This window comes from Chiloscyllium plagiosum, chromosome 41, assembly GCF_004010195.1.
Source record: "Chiloscyllium plagiosum isolate BGI_BamShark_2017 chromosome 41, ASM401019v2, whole genome shotgun sequence".
In the NCBI taxonomy this organism is placed as follows: domain Eukaryota; kingdom Metazoa; phylum Chordata; class Chondrichthyes; order Orectolobiformes; family Hemiscylliidae; genus Chiloscyllium; species Chiloscyllium plagiosum.
The window spans coordinates 7,826,495-7,838,551 of NC_057750.1; the positions used below are offsets into that span (position 1 = coordinate 7,826,495).

At 39.8% G+C, this 12,057-nt stretch overlaps 1 protein-coding gene across 2 annotated transcripts in view; it reads right to left on the minus strand.

Annotated features, from left to right (window-relative positions):
• The window catches only part of LOC122542811 (striatin-3-like), a 45,961-nt gene that overhangs the window by 15,260 nt on the left and 18,644 nt on the right, over positions 1–12,057 (minus strand). For both annotated transcript variants that reach the window (XM_043680870.1, XM_043680869.1), the window contains exons 4-9: positions 9,581–9,662; positions 6,586–6,765; positions 3,982–4,141; positions 2,846–2,987; positions 1,965–2,069; positions 476–597 (exon numbers count right to left, since the gene is read on the minus strand). In XM_043680870.1, the coding sequence (XP_043536805.1) occupies positions 476–597; positions 1,965–2,069; positions 2,846–2,987; positions 3,982–4,141; positions 6,586–6,765; positions 9,581–9,662 (791 nt within the window). The remainder of the gene's footprint in view (positions 1–475; positions 598–1,964; positions 2,070–2,845; positions 2,988–3,981; positions 4,142–6,585; positions 6,766–9,580; positions 9,663–12,057) is intronic.

Genomic DNA, 12,057 nt, shown 5'->3' on the forward strand with positions numbered 1-12,057 from the left:
CAAACTAGTCTAAGAGTTTTCCACTGGAACATAGGAGATTGAGGGGTAACTTCATAGAGGTTTATAAAATCAAGAGGGGCATAGATAAGGTGAATAGCAAGGGTCTTTTCCCTAGGATAGAATAGTTCAAAACTAGCGGGCATATTTTTAACGTGAGAGGAGAAAGGACATGAGGGGACAATTTTTTTTTTTTTTACACACAGAATGGTACATCTGGAGAATGAACTGCCAGAGAATGTGGTGGATACAGGTACAGTTACAACATTTAAAAGACATTTGGATAAGTTCAAGAACAGGAAAGTTTTGGAGGGATATGGGCCAAGTGCAGGCAAATGGGACTAGTTTAGTTTGGGAACATAGTTGGCAATGACTAGCTTTTCTGAAAGGTCTGTATCCATGCTGACAAACTGGAAATTCACTTGCAACATTTCAAGCTAAATTTTGTTAAGAACTTCAGTTTTTGAAAACTACTTACATCATTGTCATTAGTGACAGTCAGGTCTGCCAGCTCACCAAGGCTCATATCGCCATCTCCAGCATTATCCGCCCCCAGTATAAATGGCTTGTTAGCATGTGGGGGAAATACAAGAGGGACACCTGTATCGGAAACAAAGCAAGCAGCATCAGAGTATTAGTAAGTGTTTTGTCATCAGTACTCCACTGAGAGGATATGTAGGACATGCACGTACTGCTACTATATTAATCCCACATTATTCCTTTTAATGAGAAATTATGTGGTCCCAACAGCACAAGTAACTGAGTTTGATTGAATTAAGTGGTTTGAAGCCGCATTACTAGAGACAGCCACCACCTCTAAAGGGTGATTTTACCAAACATGCAAATTCAGCTGTGTAATAGTTCAGCTTCTTCTGTTCCACAAGTGGGGTAACTGAGTTGCTCCTATCCTCACTGGGATTGCATTAGGATTGCTCTGGGGTATGCACAAACAAAGTCATGTGTTGGCCGCTCTTTTCTCAGCAATCAGTTGTACGCCATCACATTTTCAGAATTAACTCCAGTTGAAATCTGCTAAATATGTGCAGCATGCATACTGAATTAGAAGCTTACTGCTTGGATGGCTCACAATCAAAGGTTGTACAGATCTTTACCACTCCTTACATACCAAATGATTATGCAACAATGTCAATTCTTTCTCAACTGCATAGGAATCCCAGTTATGTCTTCAGATGCTGGGAAAAATATGAAGATTTTATCCCCAAAAAATCTTAAACCACAAAGTAAAATATTTTAAAATACTTCACAAGAAATATTGTTTGTGCAGGCATGATTCATGAGGAAAGTTCCAGGCATGAGGAACTTTAATCCCATGGATAAATTACAGAAACTGAGATTGTTGTCCTGACAGAAGGTCGGGTGGGTATTTTGACAGAACTGCTCAAAATCACAAGGACCCTGGATAAAATACACAGGGAGAAAAAGTGTTGCTAGAGGCCAGAGGGCATCTACTTACGGCAGCAATAGCAGCAAGAAGGAAAACACTTTTCTGTAGCAGATAGTTAGGATCTGGATTGCTCTGTTTGAGGATCCATTGGAAGCAGATTCAATCATGAATTCCAAAAGGGAATTGCATTATTATCTGAACACAGAATCCTTACAATGTGGAAGCAGGCCTTTCAGCCCATCGAGTCCACAGTGACCATCCAAAGAGCATCCCACCCAGAACCCACCCCCTCCCCTATGAAAGAAATTTCCAGGGTTATATGGAAGGGGTAGAGAGAGTAGAACTAGGCAAATTGCATTTGCAGAAAGCTGACACAAACACGATGAATGGCCTCCTTCAGTGGTGTAACCATTTTGTGATTCTGTGAACATTGCACTGCGTCATAAGAATGTCATCTCAGGAACTATCTAATAGATATAAACTGCTGGGCTATCATCTGATGCTCTTCAGTTACTTTTGGGGATTCGGTATTTCAATTATTTTTGCAAAGAAATACTGCTACCTTCGCTTGCCTTAGGTTGACCGATCATTCCAGCTGGAATAGAAGGCAAGCCATCAATGTCTGTAAAATTAGTCAACACATCTTGAAGCTTAGAGCGGTGATTTCCTGTGAATGCAATCATGGATTAAACATTATACAAAAATCAGCAGAAAGGGTTTTATGCATTATTTTAGATGGCTGCACAATCTCAACGCTTACAAAAAGACAAACCCAGCCCTTCTGGTTATGGTGGGTGAGATCAATTAATGTAGCAAAAACAGTGCCTGAACCGGAGACATTCTAGTTTGCATGGTCCAGTTCCACATCTGAGTGACTTTATTGACTGAGCTACTGGCTTAACCCCTTTGCTTTTAACTATTCTGAGACAAACATTATTGCTTTCCACTTCTCCTCCCCTCCATCCTATCACAAATCTCTGATTTCATTCTTCCACCCCATACTTTAAACTTGCTTAAAATCCATTACATTTCTGTATTCCTTCAGTTCTAAAGAAAGGTCCTGGATCTGAAATCTACGTCTCTTTCCACAAGTGGTCTGACCACAAGTATTTCCAGCATTTTCTATTTTTATTCTGAATTTGCAGCACCCACAATATTTTGCATTTTTTTTTTTACAGTGACTAGGAGAAAGGGAGGACTGCAGATGCTGACTATCAGAGTAGAAAAGTCTGGTGCTGAGAAGCACAGCAGGTCAGGCAGCATCCGAGGAGCAGGAGAATCGACATTTCAGGCATAAGCCCTTCATCAGGAATGATTATGCCCAAAACGTCGATTCTCCTGCTCCTCGGATATGCCTGACTTGCTGTGCTTTCCAGCGCCACACTTTGACTTTTATATACAATTCCCTCAGATGGCAAATTCTAGATTCGGTCTTATTTTTACCTAGCTCTTTGTCATCCCTCAAACTTCTGGAATCTTCACCCCTTTCCTCTTCCTCTCCAGTCTCCAGGAAGTGAAATTCACTCAAAGCATCCACTGTTTCACAGTCCATGGCAGGATCAGCAGCTGTTATCTCGGTGCCTATCTGTAGTAGTACACATATCACAAATAAGGTAAGTTTGTAATTCTTTTGGAAATCAAGCAAATGCATTGATGTGAGGGGCCACCAAATCCTAAAGTGATCTTCTTGCTCAGCTCACAGAAAAAATGGATTTTCAAATGGACTGTTGCTTGGGATGTTGACACTCAGGTAGGAGCACAGGAGATACTGTGCAGTTCACTCAACCCATTTCAAACGTTAATGTACATTCACTCACACCTCTATCCATTTAAGTCACCATTAACTATATTTGCTACCATCTGCTTGCAGGGTCTTGCCTTGCAGCTTAGCTCATAATCTTAATATTTTCTCAATTCTTCTTCAACCTTTCTCATCAGACGTGACATTATTTTATCATCAAGAATGCGTCTAGGCTTCTAATTTTCCTTTTCCAGAGATGAGGAGGATCACTCTCAGTCTCTGCTCCAGTGATTTCTCAACTCACAACATACATGGTCAGCATTTGGAAACCAAAGAACAGTCCTCAGTCTATGTAAGCTAGAACTCAGCAAAACGAGGTTCAATAAAACCCTGTAACCTTTTTGTTTAAAAAAAAAGGGTGTCACTACTTTTAAACGAGCTTCTTGCTTCAAGGAATGCATGTAACCAAACACTTGGGCCCATTGGGAAAAGTTCTTCAAATTTATTATTTAGCAGTCTGCAAATGCAAATGGCAAGGTGACAGCTTTTACACAGCTCACTTTTAATTCACTACACACAGTTCTGCTTACATATTCTTCACTTACCCAAACAACAAGCAATGACACTAGTTTTATGTGGCCAATTATACAAAAGCCTTTTAAAAATACAACTTTTGAAATTTATGCAGCATTAATAAATACCAGAACATTTTCTCATTGCCTGGAAGTGGCTCTCAGGATCATACTTACAAATTCAATTCAAAAACCAAACTATGCATGGAAATTTTCTATGGATGGGTAATCATAACAGTTAGAAAACCAAATGCATCAATAACTACCCTTTGTTTCTTGCTTAGCCTCTGTGTGACTGAGAGTTCTGAATGAACACTGTCCAATTCGTCATCATCCTCATCACTATCATCATCCACATTCTGGAGGAAAGGCATCTTCTCCAGTACTGATTTTCGTAGGCTATCTCGAGATTCACTGCCTGCATTTCTTAACATGAAAAAGAACACACCACAGTCAACACAAAAGAACAGTAATTAAGAGAGCAAATTACAACTTATTTTTCATTGTCTAATTCCCAATTAGAGGCTAATTCTTACACGAAAACAAAGAAATACAAGGAAGAGTAGATGGTTCTTGAGCTTGCTCAACCATTCAAATGATCATGGTCAAAAAGAGGTCAGCCTGTACTTCATATTTCTGCCTGCCCCCATCCCCCACCCCATCAGCCCTGACTGCTTTGCAGATCAAAACCTGGTCCAGTTCAGACCTTAATATATTCAAATAACCCATCCTTTATTGATTGGAGGGATCCCAAGATTAATTATTTTGAGAAATTCCTCATCCTCTCAACCTTAAATAGGAGACCTCTTTACTATGAAACTTTACCCCAAGTTCACAAGATGAAACATTAATCAACATGTAACATGTCAAGCTCCTTCAGAACATTATGCTTCAATTATATCACCACTCATTTATCTAAACTCCAGTATAGGCCCAAACTGCTCAATCTTTCCTTATAAGGCAACCTTTCCATCCCAGGAATCAGCCAAGTCACCTTCTCTGAACTGCTTCCATTGCAAATATAGCACTCCTGGGAATAAACTTGAGACTTAGAAAGGAATCTGGCAGATATAGTGGACTACAGTTTTAGTGACTAGACAACAGTTCCATTAATGCAGCTGTATCAAAAACAAACACGTACACTAAAGGATGTGTTTAATAGCCTTTACTCGCAAGTCTCTCTGGTCTGTTATCCCTCTCTGCAAATCGCCCAGGTAGAAGTGGAATTTCTTGGCCTGCTGAATGCAGCTCAGCGGTATCAGTGTATAATCAATATTTTATTTCAACTGTAGAAGTGGTCTGGTATCATAGGAAGTAGGATGGATGTGAGGCAAACTCATAGCTCTCCATGTTGTTTTGCTACATCTTTCTCTCTCCATTATTTCAAAAGTTAATTAAATGTACCTGATACCCGCAAGCTTAAATTAAAACTTAATGCAAAATTGAATTGAAAGGCAAGTTTAATGTCGGGCATCACTCTAGGTGTCAGTCTCTGAAGCTCACATCGCCACCGAATTGAAAAACACAGTTAATACAAGCAGCTCCAGGGGCTTTTTTTTGTAAACGCTTCCAAGTTTCAGTTCCATATGTTTGCAGATATCCAATTTAAATTACCACTCCTTTTCCAGCAAGTACTTGCAGGCAGTTTGATCTTAACCTGATTGGCTGTCAGTGCACATGCTTTTATCAGGTATCACCACGCTTAGGGGCAAGAGACATGGCTGTTTTTGTGCCCCCTAAGCACTGAGAACACTGATGATTTCCACTGTCTCCTTTTTGCATGCCTGACTGTCAGCACATCAAAATGATGTATGCAGTAAACTTCGGCCAACTCAGCCAAAGGAAGAATTAATACTTTTGATAGAAGTAATTACCAAGGGGGGCAGTGAAAAGTCAGGGGGAAATGCAGGTGTTGAATTAAAATCAGAAGTCACGATCTTACTGAATGGTAGGCACTCTTAAAGGGCCAAGCAATTTACTCTTGTACCTTGTTCTTAAGTTATTTTTAATCAATCTATTTGGACATGCTATGACATAACCCAGGACAGGTGGGTCTTGAATCCAGAGCTCGTGGTACAGAGGGAGATACACTATCACTGTGCCACAATACAACCAAGCAGTATTGCCTTGATTTATTTGCAGACTGTCGTGTTAAAAATAACAAGGACTATTAAAAAAACGTAATAATATGCTTTTGGCACCATAGCCACCACCTTGCAGAGCAAACATATTAGCCATCTGTTTCAAACCACAAGAATCCTTCCTTATGTGCTGCATTATCCCCCCAGCTGAATCACAGAAAAAAAACCTTCCCTATCTCCCAATGTGACTTCTGGTAATGCATACTACATTAAACCTTCCCAAAAAAAGACTGTTAAATGATTGTTGGAGCTCAGTGATTATTATAACATTCAAATGAAAGGGCTAGTCAACTAACAGGAGAGGAGTGCCAAACGTTAATAGATGAAGAGCCACTAATCTAAAAAGGTTCAAGTCCCAGCTAACTGTGTTCCTCCAGATGAATTCAAAACAAAATGATTTTTTTCCCCATACTTAATTAAATTCTCTCTTTCCAACTTCTTCTCGTCCTCCTTCCACATTCCAAAAGTAGCTTGCTCTCAAGCTTCTGACAACATCAGTTTGTGAGGAGACAGAAAAGGTGTGTAAAAGAAACCAGAGGTCATTGCCAAACACTACTTTGTGCTCAAAGCAGCTTCACTATTGATCATGATCAAGAATGAGAAGTGCACTAATAAGCTATTGTCTTGTCATGCCTCCAAGATTTGTGGTTGTGTTAGATGAATCCCATAGATGTTCACAGTTCAGGGAACTAGAAACTACCAGAAAATAAGTCTGAGTCAGGCATTCACCTTTTGATCTGTTCTTCTATTTGCTTAACTAATGGTGAATCTCCTCCATTTAGGATCTGTCCCAAACTGTTGGACTCTGCTGCTCCATTGTGCTCTGGGCTGGAATGGCCCAACATGGATCGGACCCGTTTTGTCCGCACATCCAAGATAGTGTCAGTATAACCCACTTCTTGCAAATATCTAAAAGCACAGCACACAGTTCAATTAGACGCATATAATCTACAAGCAACAGTACAACATCATCATGAAGGGGTTTGCATATTTTAATCCACCTTTTATTTAGAATTATACAATTCTTTCCTGTAAGTAGAATCATTAATTTAAAAGGCCGTTTCATGCATATGAAATGGAAACCATCAAGCATCAGAGTATTCATGAGCAGCAAAGTTTAAAATAGCAAACTGTCAAATTATGAGAGTTCTGAACTTGACAGTAAAAAAGGAAGATTAGGAAAGTTTTGTTAGGAGATTTCAAAAGGAATGCACCACAGAAAAGGCAGTTAGAGAAGGAAGTTCCAGAGGAGGATCGCTATAACCATTTTTAAGAGGCCAGAATCAGACCGAATGGAGCGGGTTAGATTGTTGTAAGTCATTAATATAATGCATTAGCAAAACATCAAAGCTAAATAAAAAGTTAACATTTGGAAATTTGAGTAAAAGTCACACCATGAATTTGCATCATGGACAGTCATTAAAACAGCTTCACTCTGTAGAACACAATGAACAACATAAATTTAAGAGAATCACCTCAATTCTCAAATGAATTTTATCTTGGGAATGAAATTATAGACCAGAATATGCACATTTACTAAAGGATTTCATTTTTGTAGTTACCATTAATTCCAGTTAATTATCTGTGATACTCCTGGGTTTGATGTCATAGAAGTATAGAGAGGTACAGCATGGAAACAGACCAGTTGGTCCAACTCGTCCATGCCGACCATATCCTAAATTAATCTAGTTCCATTTGCCAACACTTGGTCCGTGTCCCTCTAAACCCTTCCTATTCATATACCCATCTAGATGCCTTTTAAATGCTGTAATTGTTCCAGCCTCCACCACTTTCTCTGGCAGATCATTCCATACAAACACCACCCTCTATGTGAAAAAGTCGTCCTTTAGCCCGTTTTAAATCTTTCCCCTCTCACCCTAAACCTTTGCCCTCTTGTTCTGGACTTCCCTACCCTGGGGAAAAGACCTAGTCTATTTATACTATCCACATCCCTCATGATTTTATAAACCTCTATAAGGTCACCCCTCAGCCTCCGACACTCCAGAGAAAACTCCAGCCTATTCAGCCTCTCCCTGTAGCTCAAATCTTACAACCCTGGCAACATCCTAGTAAATCATTTCTGAACCCTTTCAAGTTTCATAACATCCTTCCATAGGAGGGAGGCCAGCACTGCACACAATATTCCAAAAATGGCCTAACCAATGTCCTGTACAGCTGCAACATGACCTGTGATGTATCTCATTTCCTTGTTCTGGTAAACTACCACCCATCTTGAATCTTTGTTTCCTCTTCATGCACACTGAACATGTTATCTTTGAAAATAGTGCCCATGTTTCCAGATGTTTATATCTGAAACCCTCTCATAATATTTCCTTAGCACTCAGCACTGAAATGGCCCTATTCAGTCATAAATGGCATTTCACTTGTCTGTGGTTAGCTATCCCTCCTGATCTTCTCCAATCCGTTTTAATGGCCTGGTTGACCATACCATCATCCCTCAAAGCCTCCTCTTCATTGTCCATTTGGGTGGTACTGTCCTTGTTGGATGGGCTGTCCACGTCTGAGCCTACCCTTATCCGTTCACTTGTGGCTAAAGAATAACCTGTAATCATTTCATCTTCTGCTTCTGCACCATTACTTATGGAATCCACATTGGATCTCTCCTTAGCTTCCTCCTCTTTCTTATCCATGTGCTATCCTTCTGTAACATCATCTGACAATTCAATATCAGGTTCCACTTGCATTCTTGCACATAACATCCAGTTGTACCTTGGCACCACCCCCCTTGGCCTTCACTCTCACCCTACGATTTGTCAGGAAAACTAGTGATGTAAAAACAAGGGCTGCAGATGCTGGAAACCAGATTCTAGATTAGTGGTGCTGGAAAAGCACAGCAGTTCAGGAGCTTTTGCCCGAAACATCGATTTTCCTGCTCCTCGGATGCTGCCTGAACTGTTGCGCTTTTCCAGCACCACTCTAATCAGGAAAACCAGTGACTTCAATCTGTGACCCAAATTCTATTTCTCAGTTATAAATTCTTTTCTTTTGGAACTGTGTTTCTGTATCTTACTGCTTGCAACTGTATTATCTGAAAACTGGCTAACAAGCTTTCAATTACCACTGCTCCACTGACCAAAACCCTGGACTTCCATCATGATCATAGAAGTAAAATAGAGTTAAATAGAGGCAAGGAGTTTGACAAAAGGACTATACTTGAAAGCATTCTGAGACAACACAAAGGCCATCACCAAGCTTGTTTTCCATCTACTTGCATAAGTGGAGCAAACATATCCTGAAGTTGAAACGTTTTTAGGAACATCAAAGGCTTGGTAGCCAACAGTGCAAATAGGTTGTTATAGATACATGGAAGGTAGTCATCATAAAAGAGTTGGTAACAATAGAGATACTCTACAGTAAAATATTCAATGCCAGTAGCTTGCAAGCATTTTTTAAAAAATCTTTGGGTCTTTTAGCATGAAGACTTGCAAGCCACATATATAGTTGATCTGGAAATTGATCTTCCAGTTTAGGATTTATTCATAATTGAGGCAACATCTCCAAGAGTAGCCTATTCCAAACCCTTAGTTTCTTTGAAACTAACGGACCAATAAGTGCTAAGAGAATGGAGTTGCCTGGATTTCATGGGCCGGATTGGCAGATTGACAAGCAACTATTGACCCATTTGTGTAGTATTACATATTCAGTCGTGGGATTTTGCCTCTCCATACATCAAGAACTGCAAGTAATAGGGACGTATACTTACTGCCTCAGCAGCTGCCGCCCTTCTTTCCAAGATAATGGACTATTCTGTTCCACAGTTGATGTATCGGGGCCATTATTTATAACTGAAAAGATAAAAGTACAGAGTTGATATATGGCTGTACAACTATAGTACATTCTAAAATAATCTTAGATTACAAAGAAGATATATCACATTAAACTCTTGCTTAAATTGGTTAATTACATTCTTAGCAAATTAGGTTGCTTAACTAATTATTCTAATTTTTTTTTGTTGTGGGACAGGAAGCACAGAGAGAGCGCTATTTTAATCAAATATCCATTTTATTGTTGTATTCAACTTTTATCATAAAGCTAAGTAAATGCACAGGAGCTTTGCAAGGGAAAGAATACAATAAAATGGAGAAGAGCTGCATATTTTCAGTTTCAGGTTCTGGAGTACCTCAGTACAAGAATGTCCACCCAGATGGCATTGCAGAGAACTGTCTTATCCTGTGCTGAATGAAGCATGCAATCCAGGATAGTTTGGTTTACGAGTTGGCTGTATCTCAGCCATGGTGGTTATAGGCCTGCTACAATCAGCAATGCACGATAGGAAGCAAGAGATATTTGCCCATCTAATGTCTCTATCAGGGAAGTGGATATAATTACAACGTTTAAAAGAAATTCGGATAGGTAAATGATTAGGAAAGGTTTGGAGGGATAAGGGCCAGGATAAAGATAAGTGGGACTAGGTTCAGCGTGGACTGGTTGGACCGAAGGGGCTGTTTCCGTGCTGTATGACTATGACTTTATGTATAAGGTATGGGCATTGGTTGAAGGTAATATCAATTTTATTAATGATGGTTCACGCAGTGTGAACCAGCCACCCAAGCAATTTAAGAATGGAGACTTGAACAGAGCACTGGACAGCAGCATGGATTTATGGAACTATAGACCAACATGAGTCAGTCAGTGCTTCAGGGAAGGAAGTTACAGGAAAACAAGAATGAAATAATTTAAAGAGACAAACAGAAACCTACATCAACAGGTTCTATATTCAAGAAGGTGTTGCAGATTGCTTATTCAGCATGGAGAAAGAAAAGTAACATGAAGAGGCTATAATAGGTATTATGAGTAATAAAAGATGTGAGTATCTGAAAGCAGGAGACAACGGCAATGGATGCAACTAGGTAGGAACTTACAGGTGCTTGTTCAGTAATTCTGGTTTCAAGTGTTGGGAGAATATTAAACCCAAAGGGACTAGTGTAACAACACACACCTATGATACACAATGGGAATAATAAATATATTGTGTTACTCCACTGTACTAGGATGTAAATCTTGCATCACATTGTTGCTGGCCAAAGTTCCTCTTTCAAGGCATCAGTATACATTTTAAAGGCTTTACCAAAAGGATTTAAGTGATAATTATTTTGTGACAGCTGCTAATGTTTCGTATTTTTGTTCCCGAGTTGTAGTTGAAACTAGTTATTTACTGTTAACTCTTGGTTTCCTTACTGGAGGGTCCTCTTTGTAAACCACTGCAACAATTATGCTGATGGTGCTCCTACATGTAAAGTTGGGACTTTCAGGATACTGGCATAGCAAATACAAAGCAAACTGATTCAGGTTCAAGACATGATGTTTGGGGACTTGAGAGATGACAGTGGTCTCACAACACTGATAATATCTACCACTGAGAAGGGCAAGAGTAAGGAGAAGGTGGTGAAATATCCTTGGTCAGTAACCGTTGCATATCCCTAGATTGTATGCACTGCAGCTATGATGCATTAGTGGTTGAGAAAGCATTAATCACATGAACTGCTCTCCCAGTGATGAACATGCTTCTCAAACTTTGTTACTACTACAGGTAAGTGACAACTATTCTATCAATTTCATCTTTTAAATAGTGGTGAGACTTCGAGAGATCAAGTGATGGGTACCTGACAAACAGTAATTGGTGAAACAGCAACTCCAATTGAGAATCTAGTCAATGGTGAGCCTCCTACTCCTAAAGATAATGACAATGGAACACTCTTCAGTGAAGCTGCTGTTTAAAGGTTAAAGGAACGATGACTAGGTATTTTGTGGCACCAGAGCAGGTCATGCCATAGGATAGCATCGGCAGCTTTACTTTCAGAGCAGCTGTGAATGGATCTGAACACTTTGAACACAACATTGGGATATGGTGCAGTGAAGGTCAATAACAGAGGATGTTTCTCTCAGAAACCTCTGCAGTGATGTCTTGGGACTGTGTTGGCTCACAAGCATGATCTTGTGCCAAGCAAGACTGCAGCCACTGTAAAACTGTTCCCATCACCCAATAAGCTCAGTCTTCTTCAGGCTCCGATGTACCACACTTATTTAAATGCTACCTTGATGTTGCATGTATTTGCTCTGGCATTTGAATCTTTCATCCAAGACTGAATCAAGGTCTGGAACAGATTGGCTCTGGTAGAATCCAAACTGATCATGTTATTAGTGAGTACAGTCAGTTCTGCTATAAAACGGTAGTTCCAT